The sequence below is a fragment of the Haliotis cracherodii genome, unplaced genomic scaffold (genome assembly GCF_022045235.1).
Source record: "Haliotis cracherodii isolate W230 unplaced genomic scaffold, xgHalCrac1.p SCAF_1, whole genome shotgun sequence".
Classification (NCBI taxonomy): Eukaryota; Metazoa; Mollusca; class Gastropoda; order Lepetellida; family Haliotidae; genus Haliotis; species Haliotis cracherodii.
The window spans coordinates 84,567,521-84,589,827 of NW_027266264.1; the positions used below are offsets into that span (position 1 = coordinate 84,567,521).

The 22,307-nt window shown below is 40.8% G+C and overlaps 1 protein-coding gene and 1 pseudogene across 1 annotated transcript; both read left to right on the forward strand.

Annotated features, from left to right (window-relative positions):
• Positions 1-14,620, forward strand: LOC139469971 (organic cation transporter protein-like). The gene is made up of 10 exons (XM_071252286.1): positions 1-139; positions 4,069-4,289; positions 6,209-6,439; positions 6,674-6,876; positions 7,363-7,668; positions 8,670-8,804; positions 10,855-10,940; positions 11,383-11,503; positions 12,989-13,061; positions 14,438-14,620. The coding sequence occupies exons 1-10, from the start codon at positions 1-3 to the stop codon at positions 14,618-14,620; spliced, it is 1,698 nt and encodes a 565-aa protein (XP_071108387.1).
• Positions 14,621-19,506: 4,886 nt separating this feature from the next.
• On the forward strand, positions 19,507-20,060 carry LOC139470001 (uncharacterized; annotated as a pseudogene).
• The last annotated feature ends 2,247 nt before the right edge of the window (positions 20,061-22,307 follow it).

Consider the following 22,307-nt stretch of genomic DNA (forward strand, 5'->3'; position numbering starts at 1 on the left):
ATGGCAAGCAAAACATCCTCGGTTGACCTGGTGCTTGAAGCATTAGGAGGTAGAGGACGGTACCAGATTTTTCAATACTTCGCGTGTATGTTGGCATCGTTCTCAGCATCGTTCCAGCTCCTCAACATTGTGTTTGTGGGTAAGTAGAGCTGTATTGACTAACGTTATTATTCCCCGCCACGAAGAGGGTCGGGGGATAATAGGAAACGAGTTTGTCCGTCTGTCCGTCCGCCCGTCCGTCCTTCCGTCCGTCGGCTTCTCAATGGTGACATATTTTCTCGAACTGGACATGATTGGAGTTCGAAAAATTATGTTTTTACAGAGTTACAGAGTAACTCTTGATACAGGCTTTTCAACTTAATGTATACTGTGTGAAATGGGGACAGGTTTATGAAAGTTTGCATGCCAAATATCTAAGAGATAATTATCAAGAATGAATTCGAATATTGGTACCGTAAATTATTGGTACAGAGTTATGGCCTTTTATCCATGTTATTGCACTTAGTTCATAGTGTCTGCAATGGGGGCAAGTTTTCTCAGAAACTACTGAAGTTATATGAAAGAAAGTTTGCATACTAAAGTAAGAGAAAACTGAGTTTCAAAATTGGTGCCATAAATTGTGATTTTCAATGTGTTTAGATTTTGTTTATATCCTTGAGCCATGTTATTTTTAATTTAGTGAATAGTGTCTGCAATAGGAAAAGTTCTCTTAGAGACAGAACGTTACATGAATGCAAACTTATCTAAGAGATATTTATCAAGAGTTCGAAAATCCGATTTTCTCATGACATAAGGCCATATTATCTCTTCTTCGGGATCGTGACGGTATGGCTGAAATATTGCCGATGTGACGTTAAATCTTAACCCACTCACTCTTCTTCAGGATATATAGGACTCTTTTCTACAGTTTACATTAACGTCTATGTTATTCAGTATAATATTAACCATTAAGTTTAACTTCTGTGTTATTCACTACAATATGAACAAACAAAATTTTGATGTGCCCCATGGCGAGGGATAGTGATCACGCTGTTTTTCTTGTTCATATTTATTTCATGCATCATAAGTGTAACTGTCATAGTTTCACTTGTTATACAATATAACATCCCTACTTTTAATTTTTTAGATAATAATTTTCGGTAACTAGGTAAAATTATATAAAATGCCAAAGCCAATGCAAAAGAATGACCAGTTGAAACAGATTCCATTTGGCGTGAAGGTATGAAAGTCATATGAATGGACCAACGATAATCAGTGATGACACCTGGTGCCCTGTCAGTCAAGCGTATAAGCAACTGACTGATCTTGGTGAGGTGAGACGAGTGTTTGAGTATTATCTAAATACTGTCATATCCTTGGATACTCTGTGTGTTGATAAAACCAGTGATATAATCTAGAGTGTACCACAAATACCTTCAGTGATTTCTCTGCCGAAATTATGTTTCCTGCTAGACGGGTGCCAACGATAGGGCCGGGCATTATCCTTTTCGTGAACACCTGGTGTCATCACTTCAGTGATCCATTATTACAATTGTCACCGTTGGTTTACCCTTTGCGCCCAATGAATCAGATTATCAAGACTGATTATTCTCTGGCGTTGATGTGTTATATAGAGGATTCATCACGAGTGTTTTTTAATATAGGAAATATCAACCGAGGCTTAGTTAATCGGTATTTGCCGAGCCTTTGGCGAGGCAAATACCGATTGACGGGACGAGGTTGATATTTCCCATATTAAAAAACACGAGTGATGAATTCTATTTATCATTTTCACATTTTTGCTTCCCTATTAAGGAATAATTGCATTAACAATAACTTCAGCAACTTGTCGAAATCTTACGTATAAATCGTGCGTAGTGATACATGTTTTCCATAGCCGTGTAAACCATAATAAACAACCTCTTAACTCCTTTATGGCATATTCCTCCGCTGAGACAAAAAGTTCCTCGGATTATTTTAAACAAAATGCTTGAACAGACTTTTGCAGAATAATTGAAACTTTGATAACGGTAATAACAACGATTATGTGTAATCTGTTAATATCTCTGGTGTAACTTCACTTATAATATAAAGTTTCAAATCAAACCGCTCTCTCACTTGAAGAATGTGTCGCGGCTGAGAGGTCAGAGTAGATGCATTAGTCGGTGTCACACTATCACTTTCGATGACAATCCGGCGTCTTTTGACTGGGACCGAGATTAATCGTTATGTTTCCACCAGTAATGTTGCCAGCAAACATAGTGTTGACACCACCAGAAGCATTTATTATTTTAGACCGCGTTAGACTGTGTTGTCTACTGTCGATTTGGACATAGCGCGAGGGGCCGCTCTGCATAACGGGAATTTCATCAACAAGCTGAGATGTCACATTGTGGGATGGAGTGTTCGTGAAATGATGTTGGATATTTGCTTGTGCTGGTCAGGATTAATATGGCAGTAATTGTTCACAGAATGGATGTTTTTGTGGCCAGTTATCTGCATTATTTGATTTGGCGGAACATTATTGTCATTCAACTTTTGCACAAGGTGTTTGCGCGCAGAGTGATTTGTGAGTCGTTTCGATGTTTGGAGACTGGCGGCATCGCACATGTTTTTCATGAGAGAGGAAAGTTTGTTTTTCCCAATACGATAGCGGATAAACCACTGATCGCCAGGTTTAGGCATACCTAAAGTGTGTGTGCCGATGTAAAAGGGATCGTCATCTCGACAGAAGTCGAGTGGACGCGTGGTGGCATACAACAGGGACTCGATCTTCATCACCAATCGGGTCGGCTCTCCTTGGTAAGTTGCCACGCCCTTCTTTCTTTAGTTCAATTTTTCTCCCCTTTTATACTTCCCGTGAAAATTCTAAAGATGACGTGAGTGAATAGCCATACCCCCTTCGTTTTAGTGATCTCTCGATGCTGCTCTGAAAAGCAGTGAGACTGTTTGGTTCATAATTTTCCCCATTTGTTTTTCGAACACTAATGAAAAACTTGCAGAGGAGTGTATCAAGTTCGTTTGGGGGGATTTCGTGCATTTGGCGAAATTCATTTTGGATTTTTAGAAAGTTATCGAACAGTTTCAAATCGTACAAAGTTTTCTTGGCTGTGTTTTTGTTTTGATTGTCTAGGATCACACCGTCGATCATGCCGTCCTCAACAGCCACAAACCTTCCTTGGGCATCTTTCGGCTTTGTGTTCGTAGTCTGCTTCGCCGTGCTCGACGAAGGCGTTTCGATGATGAAACTTTGGCCACAGGGAAGTTTTGATAATCTGCCTTCATCACAGTCAAATTGAAATTCGGTACCAACAACCTGTAATGTCCATTTGTCAACCCGGATATCACTGTAGCACTTCCCCTTTGATCTATTAAAACATTGTCTCCAACATCAAAGGTATCCATGTTGTTTGTAAACACCTACTCACGTGCACCGGCGAAAAAAGTCCCACTTCCGGCTATCTAATTTGCATATCTAATTTGCATACTTATGTCATTGGGGTATGACATACATGTTTTTATGTCATAAGCTTATGTCATGGATAAATGCTTTAGTTAAATGATAAATTTACATTCAGGTCGATGATCTTTCGGAATCACAATCTGAAGTAGTTCTGCTTTCGATTTGAGTTATAGTGGGTTGCACTCGTATTTCATTCTGCTTCATAAACTTGACCAAGGAATGCAGAAACAGCATCTACTACGTAAATATTCGTATTAGATAAAGACCTCAGTCAATACTATCTGAATGTCATTAAATCCTTAGATACCCACTGTGTGAAATCAAACTGTTGATAGAATCGGCTGATTAAATCAGTTGCTAGATCACTAATACCTTTTATCGTGGTTTTGAAGTTTTGTTTCTGAATTGTTCATGTGGACGATTGTTCTCTATTGTACTAGATTGTGCCACAAATCATGTGTTACTGATAATGACAGGAAACAAAAATATCGAGACGTACAATGACCATTTCCTTATTATTATCGCAACGCAACCGTACACCAACAAGAACATGAGGTTATACCTAGCATAATAAACCAAATGACTGCATGTACCTTTTAACTTATTTCAATGTTTTTGTTTTGTAGGTAGACATGTGGCCCATACCTGTAAACAGCCGGTGAATATATCCGATATCTACCGGGTCATTGACAATGACCTCTTTCAGGCCAACAACAGTATCTTGTACTTTGAGAAATGTAACATACGGGTGGTAGCCAATATTTCTGGCAATGTCTCCACCTCCGATTTGTCCTGTATCTATGGATACGAGTATGAGGAAGGGAAAGAGACTTCGTTGATGTCTGACGTGAGTTACAGGTTTGGTTCTTTTTAGTGCAAAAACAATGGAACATTATAGTTTGATTGGAAATATTTTATATCTCCACACAGAGACAATTAAGTTCATATTTTCTTTAAAACCTTCATCTCGTTTTTTCACTTTGTCATTAATCACAGAAACTGTATCAAACCAAGCGACGTATCACCGTTTCAGTGCTACAACCACTGAAAGTCTATGTTACAGTGTAGCACTCACAGCAGTCTCTGTGCTACAACTAATATAAGTCTGTGTTAGTATGGGCGTCACAACAGTCTCTCTGCTACAATTACTGTACGTCTATGTTAAAGTAAAGGAGGCACAACAGTCTCTCTGCTACAATTACTGTACGTCTATGTTAAAGTATAGGAGTTACTATTGGATAGTGATTCATAAACACATGCTCATATTACAATCGTAATCGTTCTATGGACTCTGCTTTAATCAGATATCTTTGGTAGAGATGTTCTTTTTTAGTTTAAATAAAATCGTGTGTATCTGATCTTCACGTGGTCTGGTCGCCTGGTTTGGTAACACGTCGCCATCGCATGGCAGGGGCTCTGATGTGCGGTGTCAGGCAAAGAACACATACTTTCTTATGCAGTTTGTAAGAGTTGAGGCTGCTACCGGTAGGGCAGGATATGCTTACCCTTTACGCGAACATCTGGTGTCATCAATGATTTGCAGTGATCGAAGCATATAATTTTCACCGCTATTTTGCCGTTTCTGCCCAGTGAAATATGCTACGTCGGATCGAGACTGTTTATATAAAACGTCAACACAAGAGAATAAGCAGACGACCAAAAGACTTTACAATAGTTGTAAATCACTCCAGTTTGAAACCATTAAAGATAGATGCACCAAGTAAAATGTACTGAAAAGATCAAAATCTCAACGAGATCTGCATTTAAAATGACAGCCATACAACATTCGATATTGGCATGACAGTTGCCCGAGCTTTCAACGTAATGCGCAATGAGCACACTCATCGCACACTTTGCTCAAGTTCAATGACATGTCAGGTTAATAGCGTGTATGGCCACCACCTGCTACAAGACACTCACAAACTGTTCGGCGCTCCGAAAAAGTCAGTCGCCTTATGACGTCACATGGGATACGTTGGAATTCTTCTTTGAGGGCCTGGATCAGTTCTTTTCGGTTGGCTGGAGGATGTAGTTTCTGTGGAACACGACGATCCATGACATCCCATAGGTGTCCTATGGAGCGTGCAGGCCACAGCAACACGTTGACATCGTTGGCTGTCAAGAACTGTCCTCTGTGAGATCTGTAAGCCCTAATTCCTTGAGCCCTGAGTTGCATGGTCACTGTCTGTCGACTAATTATATGCCTAAAGTCATTCGTCGCTGATGTCGTCACTGTCAGCAATAGTTTCCGGAGATGCAAAGTACGCAAATACCGGTCTTCATTCGGCGTTGATACCCTGGGTATGCTTGTTCTTCGCCTGTCGGATGTCTGCCTGTTCTGTCTGTAACGTTGGTTAGCATCATGGGAGCAACCAAACGTGCTAGCGATGTGGGCATGGGTGGCTCCCATCTGTATCACAACCAGGACCTGCTCGCTTTGTTCGGGTGTTAGGCGTGACATTTCGGTGGTGGTTTAAATTTGTAATCAGTGTTAGTGTCTGACAATGAAGCCCGTATCATTTTATAGCCTTATTGCAGGTGTAGTTTCAGCTGCCCAAATGGAACGTGTTTTTCACTCTTTCGCCATTTTCTACTCAAAAAACGTACCGTGGACGTGTATCACTTTCTGCATAGAGCAATGTTGTATTTGGACGAAGTGTTTACCATTGATTTAGTTTTTGCAGGTTTTTTTTAAAGTGCTAAAGTTTATTATTGGCCGTCAGTTTGTAAGGATTATGAATAGGGTTTTGTCACTTTTAATTACAGATGGACATTGTATGTGACAGGTCACATTTGCGTGGATTTGCCCAGACGCTGCTCATCGTAGGGCAGGGCATCGGAGCTTTCAGTCTCCCCGCCCTCTCGGACCGTTATGGACGCCGCCCTTTGCTTCTTGCCTCCCACCTTTGTTTTCTTGCATTAGGCGTGGGCGTCGCCTTCGCCCCTGACTACACTGCATTTCTTGTGATACGGGTGTTCTTGGGAATTGTGCAACAGGTGAATTTGAATTTACTTCCCTATATGCCCCCGATCTAAATGATAGATTCCTCTCATCAGCGCTTTACAGAAATTACGAGAAAGATTGATCTCGAATTTCAACTTCCACAAGAGCAACGCATTTTAGGGCACCAACCGGTACTTTTAGCGGAAATCAATTCTTTTAACGTAGTAAAAGCAAAAACCTATGAGATATGGTATTACCTTCACACATTTAGTTTACGTGTTTTGCAGGGAATCGTTTTGTCCAAAAGTACAATGAGCATTGAGATGTTCCCCTCTCGTCATCGAAAGCTAAGTGGGCTCTTTGGCAGCTTGCTGTGGACGACTTGCACCGCTTTAATCGCTCTGATCGCCTACTTGATGCAGACCTACTCCTGGAGAACTACACAGCTTGTCTACTGTTCTGTGTCCTTATACGTCTTTGTCCAATACTTGTGAGTAATCATACTTCAGTTTGGAACTGAGGGTGTTAGTTTGAATGTGCTAATGTATCGTTGTCCTTTTCTTGAAAGTATTTCAGTCATCCCTTGTGGTATTATACTCCTATTTTTACCTGCTGGAGCTACTCCTTTCAGGAGGGGGCAAACTAAATCAAACAGCTTAACACATATATCTGTTATGCCTTAGAGATGTTTCATTTGACCTGATATGTGACAAAGCTATAGAGAATACTCTGTTTTACCCATTTTGTTTACACACATGTATGACAAACTGCATTGGCACATATTATAGTAATGGCCCTTCTATTTGCAACATACACTATAATTAAACATAGATAGATCGGATTCATTGGATTAAATACAGACAGTTGCTTACATCTATACATCGACATGTTGCATGTCTGAAACCGGCAATGACAGGACATTGTTGTACTTTAGGGCATCCGTAATGGTTCATTAAATTCATTCTACCATTTCCAGCATTCTGGACGAGTCTCTGTCTTGGTTGATCACCAACAACAAGACCAAGCAGGTCACCAAGAATCTAAAAAAAGCAGCTCGCATCAGCGGTAAAGACTATCAAACTGTTTTGAATGTTTACAAGAACCTACAGAAGAAACAGGAGTCTGAGAAGAGCCTCACTGAATCTTTACTGGGAAGCAAAGACCAGGGTGTAAATGGGAAGAAGTCGGATCTAAAACAGAAGGATAAAACCAAACCATCTTTTCTAGACCTGATGAAGAGGAAACGGCTGGCCGCGAATGTGTTTGTTTTGTGGTTTACATGGTACGTCAGCCCTCTTTTCCATTTGCTCAGCCATAATGAATGTGTTTACTGGTATTGTAATACTTGGCTCAAATCAAGAAGAAAATCAACAATTTAGAAAGAATGTCCCTTCCGGAAATAAACACTTTCGTTGCATTTCGAGTTACTGCAAACAATACAGCTGAGTTGCGTCCCATACTCCTGCCAGAATCTGATAATTGTGTGTTTGAATCATTGAATCTACCTGATTCTTGGTTTGTCAGCACCATATCCGAGCTCGAGGGTTTGTCCACAGTGGTAAACGTCCTGGTTCTGCTTTACGTTGGACTTTCTTCCCTCATTAAGCTGACATGCCGTATATAATAGAAATAATATACATGGCAGCACAAAATCCAACTGGTGATCTCAACCAAGGCATCAATAAAACTATCCGTCAGAAGAATGCCAACAAGCGTTATTATTCCTTTCACTACAAGTAACAAGAGTCGTCATCATTGTCAAGTACTCCATATCTACTGATTGTTACCTCGTGTGGTTTCAGGGCAATATCTGACTTCGGTATTGTTACACGCGGTGGCATAATGTTGTTCATTTCTTAATGCGTTCTGTAATTTGCTAGGTCTTCCACGTAAAGGAGTGGTGGGGTAGCCCAGTGGCAACATCTTTCGTCCGCCACTCCGATGACTCGGTTCGATTCGTGTGGAGTCTATGACTAGCTGGACCTATGTTCCAAAACAGATTCGATTTGGCGTGAAAGGCTATATTTCGATATCGACACAACTATCATCTTTGATGTTAAAGAGTTGCCTGATAAAACAACTTCAAGGCACTTGATCGAGTTTAACATCCTAGCTCCAAATATATGTTGGCCTCGTCCGTTTGTGACGTTTCTACATGCGCATACTGATGCTAGCCAAACGGTCTCAGTGACACACTAGGAAAGATTAATGTAATGCCAGTTTGATGTTTGTTGTAATATCAATTTGTGATGCTTGTTCTAGTACCAGTTCATGATGTTTCAGGATAACAGACAGTTTAACAGTTTTTGGTCTCTTCATGACGTCACATTCTCTCGCCGGCAGCCCTCACCTCAATTTCGTGCTCTACGCTCTCCTTGAAGCTCCGTCAGTTCTCGTCTTCTACTTCATGATTGACAGGTGCGCACTTTCACTTAAATGAGGACCGTATGAGACCTTAATCACATTGAGGTCTCCTCTAAACTCAAGCTGACATGTTGTGATAACTAAAATTTAGTTGAAATCGAGTTTATCCTAGATGAATCATTCACTCCCTCACTCACTCACTCACTGAGTTTCAGTGATCCATTCATGTAATATTTTTTGCTATTTTGCATTTACCCCCAATCTTTCAGCTGATAATCGAGACAGGTTATTCGCTGGCGTTGATGTATTATATACAAAGAAAAAAGTTAAGCACACCGATCAGTAGCGGGTATAACCGCCACGTGCCCGGATGACGCATTCCACATTAAGTCTCATGGCTCAATTCAGACGTTGGATCTTTTGATGGGTCAACAACCCCTACTCCTGATGCAATGCGGCTTCCAATTGGCGTAAATTTTCTACAGGAGGATCTCGTGCCTGTATGGCCCGCCCCAGAATATCCCAAACATGTTCAAGGGGGTTCAAATCTGGGCTCATTGCTGGCCAGGGTAGAGTCGCTATTGCATTGGCCCTCATGTAATCCACGACTCCATGCGAACGATGAGACATGGCATTGTCATCCATGTACTGAGGTCGGGTAGCAAGAGGGTGGTTGTCAAAATGAGGAACGACGACTGGCCCCAAAACGTCCCGGATGTATGGAGCCCCTGTTAAGTTGCCCCTTATGGTGACCAAATCCAACCTGCAATCATAAGATACACCCCCAAACCATTACCGAGCCCCCTCCGTATGCAACAGTCAGTTTAATGTTCCTTGGGGGTGTAGGCCGAGTTCCGGTGCCTCCAAACTCTCGTTCTTCCATAAGTGACGTGGAGCAGAAAGCGACTTTCGTCTGACCAATGGATCCGTCTCCAAGTTCTCGGATTCCAGTTCTGTCGCGCAATACACCATGCTAAACGAGCAGCTTTATGGTGATCTCTCAACATGGGACGCTTTAGGACTCGTCTAGCCCCAATCCTGCTGCTTTCAGCCGGTTCCTGACGGTTCTGGTGCTGAAGCGACGATTGGGCAACCACAGCTGTTTCAGACGAGTACTTGTTAAAAAGGGTTCTCGGCGTATGAGACGAAGAAGATCCCTGTCTTCGCGATGTGTCGTCACAGGATGTCTTCCAGATCTGGGATGGTCCTGTACATCACCGGTCTGAGCATGTTTCTTGACAATACGGCTTACGACAGCGTGATGATACCCCCAATTCCGACCAATGGCATTACAAGGCATTTCTGCGTTATGCATGCCGATTATTTGCCATCTTTAGGTGTTTGATAATCGCCTACGTGGTCACACACTGTCATGGAATAACTGTTTAAAACCGAGCTGAAGAAAGCACTTTTAACGTTTGGATATACTGCTTACAGAGGTACTCGAGGGTAGCATGCTGCACGGGCACATCGTGCATGGCACGTGAGCTTTCGTCACGCATGGCTGATTACCTCAGCTCGAGAAAGCAAATTCTTCCCGTAATTATATCTTTCATGACTGTTACAAATATTAGGACCAAACAATAATGAAATATATGAGTATGTGCTTAACCTTTTTCTTTGTGTATATATTGCTATATGTAACATGTTTAAGGGGCCCGAGTGGCCTGGCGGTAGTAGTTGTATGGATGAAGTGCGAACTTGACCACACAACACACTATGTATGTGTGCGATAAGGTTTTGACTGCTTGCTAAGATCCCATTAGTATAACGGCAACCTAATTGTCCATTGATAATAACACATTTAACAATAAGACAGAGTTAATGAGTGAAATGTTGAATGGCTCAGGCAGCAATATTCTAGCTATACCACATCGACCCCTAAATAATCGAAATGGACCAGGCAAACCAGTGACTGACGGCATGATCAACATCAACGACATTACGACATGGTGGCACACAATTCGCCACAATCTACATTGAACCCAACTCACCTTAGCTTCCCATTCTAAAAGCATTGAAATGAAGCATACATTTAGAATGATAATGAAACTCATATTTCCTTACGCTGTTAGTATTAATACTACTTTATTATATTTGGCAGATATGGTCGTAAGAAAACAAGCATGACTCTACATGGCATCGCTGGCATTGCTCTGCTTGTGGCCACAGTCTGCAAATCTCTAGGCGGTAAGTCCTGAAATCAAATATTTAATCATACTCTTTAAGCGCAATAATTCTCTCTGTGAAAACACTAAACAATATAAAGGTTTTATTTCTATTTTACAACGGGGGCACGGGTGGCCCAGTCATCTATGGAGCCGAAATTGGCTGTGTAGAGTTGCGTCCCATAGGTATGTCAGCATCATACCCGTGCTCGTGGGTTTCGCCAAAGTGGAAAACGTCTGTACCACCGGAGACTTTCCTCCCACAGGAAGCTGACACGTGGTAATATGACTGCAATACTGTCCTAAACGGTGTTAACCCTAAATTATCTTCAGCAACTATAGCTTGTAATGCTTTGGGTAGGTAGTTATCAGGGCCGCGCGGTGAGGTCAGCGTTGAATGACACTTCGATCTTGATCGTCTAGCACGCTGGTATTTCATACATTGTATTAACACATGGTTCCAGGAGGCAGCACATGGTCTGCGATTACAGTCACAGCGTTCTCCTGTATCGGGATGTTCGGGGCGTCGGGAGCATGGGGAACGTCCTTCTTTTTCACACCAGAAATGTTTCCAACCAATTTGAGGTCAGTCTCGTTTTAAATGATTACATCAACCCGCAGTATATATACATATGTTCCTTTCTACCATGAATTTTGAAAATACTCCATTTTGATTGGTTAATCAGAGATATCAAATCATTCTAAATCCCTCTGATTGAAACAGCCGATTTGACGGCCGTATCACCGCGGAAGCTAATATTTTTAGAAAAGTAATTTTATTACAATCATTGTAGGTAAGCATATATAAATAATAATCATATGTACAATTATTGGTTACAAAATGCAAAGTTGAGGTTACTACATTTTTCAAATGATGTGTGGCAATACATTTCGTGCAGGAAACACGATAGAAAACTCCAAAGAATGTATTTCAAGTTTGGAGGACAATAGAGAACTCGCTTTTTGACGCCTTTCTATAAACGACTGTAACGCCATATCTTTTGCGTCACTATTGGAGATATGACGTCATAATAGTGACGTGCTGTATATGACGAAACCTTTGCAAGGCTTGCTTAGTTTTTTTTAGAGGTGCCAACCTCATGTTAACTTACTTAGGTGCCGTATTACATCCTTTCAGTGACTGTCATAAGTTTGAGCGAGGTATAATGGTGTAAACCAACTTCTTAAGCATATAGAGCAACGTAGTTTATTTAAAGGTTGCTGTCGGTGATTCAGTAAATTCTGATCGACAACCCACTCAAAACAATGAACTCCATGCCGCTTGAGTCAATGTATTTTCTAACACCAAAGTGTTCGTGTTTTATTTCATCATGGTAGAAAGGAAGAATGGATCCGAACGCGCAACTCGACATTGAAAACACAGTATGTTTATCTCCCAACTGAAAGTCTTTTCATTAATTGATATCAATGAGTATATCGTTATGACTCATCCCAATATAGGGAAACAGCCACTTGTTTCAGGCTCCGAAATTTACTGCACTGAGTCGCGTCCCTTAGCCTTGCCAGGAGCCGACGAAAGTGGATTAGAATCTGAGATTCCCATTGATGGTCCGTTGTTAGCACCATACCCGTGCTACACTAGTACTAAGCCGAGACGATCTGAAATACAATGTGCTGTAAAAGACTGATTCGCATCAACTAATTGTTACCTGTACAATATTCATTCAGCAATCATTTATATTATTACATTTGAACTTGTCATGAAGAATTCTGAACTTACCCATTGTGCCTTTGATGAAAGTACATCAGTAATTTACAAACACGTGATCATAACGAGGGAATGGTTGGCAAAGTCGTAACCGAAGATTTATGGCAGTGTGTCTTCGTTCCTTAAGTGTTTCCTGAAGTCAGGTGATCGATAACCATAACCTTCACATCCGACTCATACTTGCGAATACATTTCGTTAACACCTGGTCTCATCATTATGATAATATTAATTGATTTCAATAATTCTTGAAATAATAATTCGCACTTCTTTTGGTCATGTGTGATAGACACCTTGGGCACTGATGTAACAATTCATTGAAAAAGGAAATATGTCATTTTAGAAATTTTGGTCTTGGGACTTCTTCTGCCTGTGCTCGACTTGGGGGAATGTTGGCTCCATTCTCGAGTCTCCTTGTAAGTATCACCAGTTGCATCGTGAACTCTCAGTTGTATCATTATTACCATGTGTTGAGTATCAAAGTATCAAACTGCTGAATGCGTATCAAATGCAGTTCGTTCCAGTTCAGTTGTATGATTGAGTGAGTGAGTTATTACGGTTCTGTGCCGATTGTGGCACCATCTCACCAATATTCCAGCTAAAGACACCAGAAATGAGCCTCACATAGTTTACCTTTGGCGTGACAAGCGAACGTTTTAATCAGTCGGCTACCCCACATTTACTCCGTTGCGTGAATATCTCAAAACGTTTATGTCACTTCTACTGAAATTCAATGACATATGTACCAGTTTTACTCAAATAGACAATATTGTCTTCTCTGATGGTCTTTCTCATGGTTTGTTTGATGTCGGTGGTCGTAAAAATATCTCCAAATACTTCCCACCCCTTAACATTTAGTTGTGTGATTGTTGTTTAACGCCACACACAGCAATATTCCAGCTATATGACGGTGGTCTGTAAATAATCGAATCTGGACCAGACAATCCAGTGATTGACATCCTGAGCATCAATCCACGCAATTGGGATACGATGACATGCATCAACCATGTCAGCGAGCCTGATCACCCGATCCTGTTTGTCGCCCCTTACGACAAGCATAGTCTCCTTTTACGGAAAGCATGGGTTGCGGAACTTTCTGATGTTAATTAATCGCCAGAAGGTAGGCATTCAGAACATTCAGTCAGTCAGTCAGTCTTCTACCAATGTTACTTTGAAGCAAATTCAAAGCTATTGTACTTGGCTATGAATCCTTGATGTGGCCTTCTTATCCTCAACCCTTTAAGTTCACGACGCGGACTGACATCGATTAAACAAAATATATAACAAATGGGTAAATAAATATAACGTTTTGTACATTGTTTTTACAAGAATGGTTTATTGTCATGGACATGTGTATATGAATGTATGTAGTTTTTATTATATATGATATGAACGATAGATGTCTATCAAACAAGCAGTTTCCCCAGGTAGTGTGTTAAACGATTATGTAAAACCATGTTAGAAGTGGCTGAGAATGTGAAATGGTAGTGGTTTTAGATTTGATTTATTTGTTTGTTGGTTGGTTTACGCCGGATTCAGCAATATTACAGCTATATGGCTGCGGTCAGGAAATAATTGAGTCTTGATCAGAAAATCCAGTGATTGACATCAGGAACATAAATCTGCGCAACAGGGATACGATCATATTGCATCATCCCCATCCCATAAGTCGTCTTTCACAAGCTTGACTTGCTGAAAACCATCACGCTACATTTGAAATCAACATTTGGCCGTTTTAGACACCATTTAGGCCTCTTTTGATTGAATGCCATATTTTCGTAAATACACTTAGGCTGAGTACGTTGAGTGGGCCCCTGGAACCATCTTCGGTGTGTGCTGTCTACTGGTTACCGTTCTAGTGAACATCCTGCCAGAGACGATGGGGAGAGCACTCCCGCAAACCCTGGACGACGTGGAAGCATGGCATAAGAAGACGGACGCTAAGACAGCGGAAGAGAAGAACATTCTTCCGTAGTACCTTGGTAGTTAGTGAGACTTTTCAGTTCTTCAAATTCGAGAAACTAATTAACTGTGAATTTGGGGTAATTACAGGTGTTGGGTCTGAGTAATGCAGCCTATCCTTTTGTATGTATATAACTGTAGAAGTTGTGACATGCCTAACATTTGGATAAAATATATAAACGACTGATGCAATCTGGAAATAAACAATAACGCTGATTCCTTAAATTTATTCAACTTACCTATTGGCTACAGTACGGTATCAAACCAAACATATATGCAACAGCTATGCTATACCTACACGTATACCTGTACCTTCGCCTACACCTGGACATACATCTACATCTGCACATGTACCTACATCTACGCCTGGACATGCACCTACATCTACCTGGACATGCACCCACATCTAGACCTGCACATACACCTACATCTACCTGGATATATGATCTATCTATCTACAAGTATCTATCCAACATCTACACCTGGACAAACACCTGTGACCTATGTATAATTCACCAACTTCAGGAACGTGCAGATATCAAGTACTTTCAGAAGAAAAAAAACACATTCATGAACATATGGTTTTGTTTGTTGTTTTTACGCCTCACTCAGCAATATTCCAGCTTTATGACGGCGGTCTGTAGTACATAATCGAGTCTGGGCCATACAATCCAGTGATTTTCATCATGAACACCGATCCACACAATTGGAATTGATGACACGCATCAACCAAGTCAGCGAGCCTGACCACCCGATCCTGTTAGTCACCTTTACGGCAAGCATGGGTTGCTGAAGACCTATTCTACCCCTGATCTTCACGGGTCCATGAAGATATGAGGATACAAGGCAGCAGAGTTTAAAAAGTATCAGCTCGTTTGGTTCCAAGACTTCTAAAATCTGAAAAAAACTCACCAAGCATAACGTGTCTCGTGATATAAAGACTTCGTATGAAACTTCACCAGAAAGGTTCTTGCAATGATTTGTGATTATTTGTGACCAAGATAAAATTTCGTAAATCATTTACGAAAGTTCACGCTTGCATCCCAACTTCTCCATCGTTTTCGGTGCCTTAGGTTTGTTACCTCCCAATCTGTTGACTGACATTGGGTGAATACCCGGGTTTACTGCCAGGAATACAGCATTTCTGACAATCTGGGTAATGCAGAAGGCTGCAGTGTTGGGGAATCTTCACAAAAATTTCTTGGTGGGTTCGACTAGGCAGCGCTTCCTGGGAGGTCCCATTCGCTGTCTGTGTTGCGTGAAGAGGGGGCAAGGACCCTGATCTGATGATGAGCCTAATCAGCCTGACTGTGCCAGGATCACAAAAACCCTCTTTGCTGCAGGTTTCTTTTCTAATCTGTACATCTATATTATAATAATAATAATAATGAACGTATTGCCAATGGAGGATCAACACTTAAAAATAACAGATTCTGCTTGTCGAGTCGTTTTCTAGCGACATGTCCTTTGGACAAACGCAACATTTTTAATTTGTAACGTGGCAAGGTAGAAGAGTGAGAATCAGTAAGCTTACTTGGAGGAGGAGTTATTGACCATATCGTGGAAGGTCAGGCATATACGTACTTAGGGATGCAGATTTGAGACAAACTCCAGAATGCCCATATCAAGCAAAAACTTCGGGCAGAGTACAAATGTAGACTTAAGAAAATCGGGAGATCAGAGCTGAATGCTCGCAATATCGTCAAAGCCACAAATACTTATGCTGTACCCGTCCTTTCGTATTCTTTTGGTGTGGATTAGACCAAACAAGAAATTCAGGGTATTGACACATAGGTCCCTCCAACCTCGCTCTTCCCTCAATTGCTTATATTTACAAATTATGATGGGAGGGCGTGGTTTGATTAATGTGGAGGCTCTTCATGATAGAGTTGTGTTGTGCACTTTTGCAAACATTTATTTGTCTGATGATTCTCTTGTGAAGCATGTGTGTCAACCAAACGAAGTGCCATATCAAATCGGCCCAGACTCAGGTTTTTCAAGGAGAGGCTTTCTGAGCGACCACTGCATCGAGTATATGTGCAGCGTGTCATAACAGGAAGTGACGATGTATGAGTGTATTCTGGGTATGACGAGAAAGTGAAGTTATAGCATTTTCGCTCATGTGATTTAGTGTGACTACCGGTTGAGTAAGAATTGAATGACAAAACGGCGTCATGAAATAAATGACGTTGGTCGGTCAAATTTGTGTGAGACAGTAAATTCGCGGACATGGGTATCGAGAAGTAGCAATAGAGACAGACGTCGAACATGTTAAAAAATGGCGGTCTCGACACAAATAATCGGGCATTTATACTGTATATACCCAAAAACAATAATAGTTTGATCATTAAATTAACGAATGCATTTATAAAATGGATGTATTTGTGAATAACGGACATGGGCGCACACCAACGTTGAGAAGTGGCACGGCCGATTTCGGTGTGGCACGGCCGATTTCGGTGTGGCACGGCCGATTTCAGTGTGGGAAAATGTTTGTATTGTCTTTGACACAGTCTATCACAACCATGTCTTCCATCATTATGGGAGGGTTTCACGGGGCAATCTGTGGAAGTCTTTCCTTAGTTCAGTGGAGACGAACAGCATGTTTTCATTCACAATGAGGACATCCTTGACTTAATGCCGTTTGTCTCTCAAAATGGCAAAGAATAGGCCTGGCTCTGTCACATAGCTAGCTTTTCCAAAACCAAGCCTTTCCCTAAACTTTCCCCAGTGGTTATTCAAACATCCTTTCGCCAATGTGCCCCCTCTTTCTGATATATCTGCTGAATGCAGTTTTCGGGGTCGGCTCATCTTTCAGGGAGGCCGTATGCTTCTTGTTTTACTTTTAAAAAGTTGTCTACATATCTTGCAAATAATCCTCCTTGATTGGCACTTCTGCTGTATTCGGAAAAATTATAGTAGGACCCGTTGTATCCAGCGTACGGCTGTTTGCACCTCAATGGTTGTGTATGTTCTCACCCATGCTCGTTCCTCGTCCGTATCCCTCTTCCTCTTCTTGTTTCGCTTCTGTTCAACAAGGGTTAGAAGCCACCTCCCATGTCCTCCAAAGTGTTGTCTCCTCGAAATACGTTCGTTCTTGAAGGCCCTTCATCTTCCATTCTCCATGGACACCCCTCACACAGATCGGTAGATTTGTTCCCAATACACCTGCCACATCCAAGCTGTACTAAACACAAGTTAGGAACATGCACACCCGTCTCCTGTTGACATTCAAAGTCATAAGATATAAACATTTGTTTTTAATGGACAGGATCTGCAATGTTTGATGTAGTACCATTGTCTTCCTTTATGGCTGTAATGGCACAGGTGTTTTGGGGTTAGGTGTTCCTTCCAGTTCTTACAAAGGCGCTGTTCAGAACAGGTATGTGCATAGGCATTGTTCTCTTGATTGCAGCTGCTACACCGATGTAGGGATTTACAAGTACAGGTTGATGTCGCTGGTAGCAATAAGTTGTTGGAAACCACCTCTTGCAATCGAGACATGGAATGCCTTCCTTTTCACCTTTACCACAATATCCAGGCCGTCTACATTGATGACATCTAAATTCCCTGGTACAGCGATGGTCTTCTTTGTTACTGAAGCCCACGTCACAATATTCACAATATTCACTTTACCCAGTAAAAGCTGCCATTGATGTAATCACATCGTAGTGGATATTATGGTGGTAAAGGTGAATGATCTTAGAGGGGTTTTTCCACTTCACTCTTGTACAAAAGCTTATTGTAGACATCTTGAGAATATACTTTCAGCTGGTATTCCGGTGCCAGGTAATCACTGAATACAGTCCAAGTATCCCTACCGCTGCATGGCCCAGGCTCTATACCAATTTCACTAAACAGTCTAACTGTTTTTGAACATCAGCCCTGTTGGTTCTTTTCAAGGCACTTCTTGTATCCCACACTTTACAAATGGGATCCAGCCGTTGAAATGGCGCAGGACTTTTTGCACAATGGAGAGCAACAGCTATTGCTCTCGCAAAGCATAAATCGTCCTGGTTCTTTATTCTTACTATGCACTTTTTCTGTTCCAAAAAAGTATCCAGGTTTTTGGGACTGTGCTTTGAACGATGGCCTCGTCCTTCGCCAAGGCGATCCGGGTCCTCCACATGGAGAAAGTCAATATCCATGGCTGCATCAATCCTGGCATTGTCATTGCTTTGATGTACCTTTTCAACCATACCCATAATATCTTCTCCATGCAAATCGCCCAAACGACAAAATGGTATACGAATGGGCACATTTAATCGTGGATGGTTAAGGCAAGACCAAGCCTGTCGTTATCTTGCCCATTGACATCAAGTCTTAGTTCTTGAATGATGTCAAAATGCTCCCGAAGTGCCTGCGGTAAATCCTCGAGTCTCTGTTGTTGCAACCAGGCAGGGTTAAATTGCACATTAAAATTTACAGCATTGGCTCTAAATCGTCGAACCTTTTGCCTGGACACACGCCTTAAAAATAAGGTGTAACAGCTCCCCCTCATAGCTGTTCGGGCTGTCGGTCTATGTCATCCATATGATGAATTAATGTCAGTTCCTCCTCGATTTCTTCCAAATGTTCAAGTAGGGACATATCGTCTTTAACTTCCTGCTCTACTTGATCCAAATGCTGCACCATGGATAACTCTTCTTCAACCTCTACTGAATGATTGACTAAAAGTTCATCTTCTTCCTGTTCGAGTTGGTGTTCTACTTCCTCAAGATGATGAACTAGAAGCTTGGAATTATCACAATGGCACAGAGCAGGGATATCTACAGGTAGACATATCTTATCATTTACCGTGCTTACATGTCTCAGCAAGATCCGCGTGTCAGGACATGTCTACAACTCATACAAAGGCATAAGTAAAGCTGTATACTGGACTTTGTTATCAACTTGAAAATGTCAGACAGTTCAGCAGTGTTCTCAGAGGATGATCAACAATGTCAACTGGCTCTTGAAAACAACGTCTTTAAGGTGGCAAAGTTCTGGCATGGAAAGATGAGAATACACATCAAAGAATATAAGCAAGAAAGAGGAGATGGTTTCCTATGAAAAGAGGGAACACATTAATATTACAGCGCTGGATGGAGCTTGTGTCAAACAAAGCTAGAATTGAAGAAAAAATGGAAACTGGTGGACTATTGACATGCCATCTAGGAGGAAATATGTATGCAGAAATGGATATTATATACCCTGCACTGGACATACGCAAATGGTATTGGTGTGTAAAGCAAAACGTCGTCAAACCATACAAGCGTCTGGGAATCAAGCTGGATGTGGATCAGATGAAGCAGCTGTTAAACTGCTTTATAATCATGCCGGACTTTGTGTCTGAACATTTGAACGTTGTGCCCTGCTACATGCAGAAGGATCACATGAACCAGTTTGGTTATTTTATGTGTCCAGAATGTAACCCAAACAGTCTGTCCGTATGGGACCCTTTTCCTGTGTAACATGTACTTGTGCATTATGTATATAAGCTATGTTTTATTTTACTCCTGTAATTATTCATATATATATATATATATATATATATATATATATATATATATATATGTATATATATATATATATATATATATATATATATATATATTTATATATATTTATATATATATATATATATATATATATATATATATGTATATATATATATATATATATATATATATATATATATATATATATGTATATATATATATATATATATATATATATATATATAGGTGTATATATCTATAGGTGTATATATCACTAGCATTTAGCATTAAAGATTAGGTACTTGACATGGCTGGTCATACACTTGTGTCCTGGGATACTGTTATGTTCAAACATCCATTTCGTCTGCTCGTTAGTGGATGTAGTGGAGTGGGCAAAACCACCTTTGTATGTAACTTATTGCAAAGTTTTGATGGATTTTTTCCTTCATGCTATCAACCGGATATCATAGAATGGGTATTCGGCGAGCATCAGCCTCTGTACGATCAAAGGCTGTTTGCGCAAGACATGGTGTCGCTGTATATTTCGTGCACAGTGTGGTAGAAGCGGAGGGATTCATTCCAAAGAATAGTTGGTTAGTCGTGGATGATTTTCTGGGTGATATAACCTCTGAGGAGGAATTAGAACTACGAAGGTGGTTTGTAAAGAAATCGAGCCATAGAAACGTGGCGTTGATATAATTACAACAAGATTTATTTAATAAAACACGTCAAAACAGATTGATCAGTTTGAATTGTACACATATGGTTATTTACAAAAATCCACAAGACAGTTCTAAGATCAAAACATTAGCGCGTCAAGTATTTCTCACAAAGATACCATATATCCGTGATACAAATAATAAAGCAACAAGAACACCATCTACATATATTCTGTTAGATTTGACTCCAATTGTACCGGATGAATTCAGGATAAGAAGTAATATATTTGACGGATCGTGTGATAACACGTACAACAAGTTGTACATACCATTTACTTCAAGCATCTCTGACAGGGAACAAGGCTGCACGTCATGGAAAGCCGCGCGTAAGAAGATGAGTTGTTGTCATGACTAGGGGTCAATCATGGACGATAGTAGCGATAGTAGCAATTATAGCAGTAGAAGCGATAATTCTTCCAGTTCAGAAGATGAGTAGTAGCGAAACTGACATTAGCAATGAATCTAGCTTTAATGACATTTCTGGTGTCCCCTGCCATGATATTGCTGGAGTATTGCTAAAAGTGGCGTAAAACCATGCTCACTCACTCACTAGCTTTAATGATGACAATACTACTACCAATGATGATTTGGATATTTGGATACCAAAGCAAGTGTCCACGTGATAAAGAAAGTACGAGAAAGTATATAATACAGCTCGCGCCTAAAACCCACGCAGACTGGGAATCGTCATGAATAAAGTAAGGTTCAGAAGAATGCTGATATTTTGCATTTTGTATGTAAAACCACTCCTCGCGTCAGAAACAGTATACTAAGGCAGTTGCCCAAAGAGGTAATATATGCCCTCAGTGAAGTTGCTGTCAATGTGTTTGAGGGTAACCTCCCTATGACCGACAGTCAAAGAGAACAGTTGCTCAGGTACACATCAAAATTACATCGGTTAAGTCGTAAGTCCCTAATGCTTAAAGAGAAAAATGTATACTTCATCAAAAAGGCAGATTTATTTGAGGCTTAGCTTACGTGTTAGCACCTTTGGCTATTAAAGTACTTACGGGAATCGTGTCATGATCTCCAAGGACTTTTCTAAACGTATGATTTTAATTCCCTATACTTTGTACGAGCGTTTGAATCAAACGACACATAACGGTGCACTGAACGCATCATAACCTAGTCAAGAAAAAACAATTAACACGATATTCAGGATGTGTTGGGAGAATCTGATAAGTCCCATGACCGTATACAAAAGTATCATGATTTGTTAGAAAAGGCGTTGAACATGCAACACATAGCTAGAGCACAGGAGAACGACTCAGGGAAAGCAGCGCCAGTGCATAAAGCATCCACACAATACGGTCATTTGGACTTTAATGTGGTAACAGACACATTACAGGCTTTACCAAAATCCTACAGAAATACTGCTTTAACTAAACTGAACAGAGTTACAAAACACCCTCGTTTAGGATGGGACCATCTAGGTAGAGTAAAATTGGATGCACAACTGCTGGAAGGTCACAATGTTGTAGATATAGTATGTGACTTATCA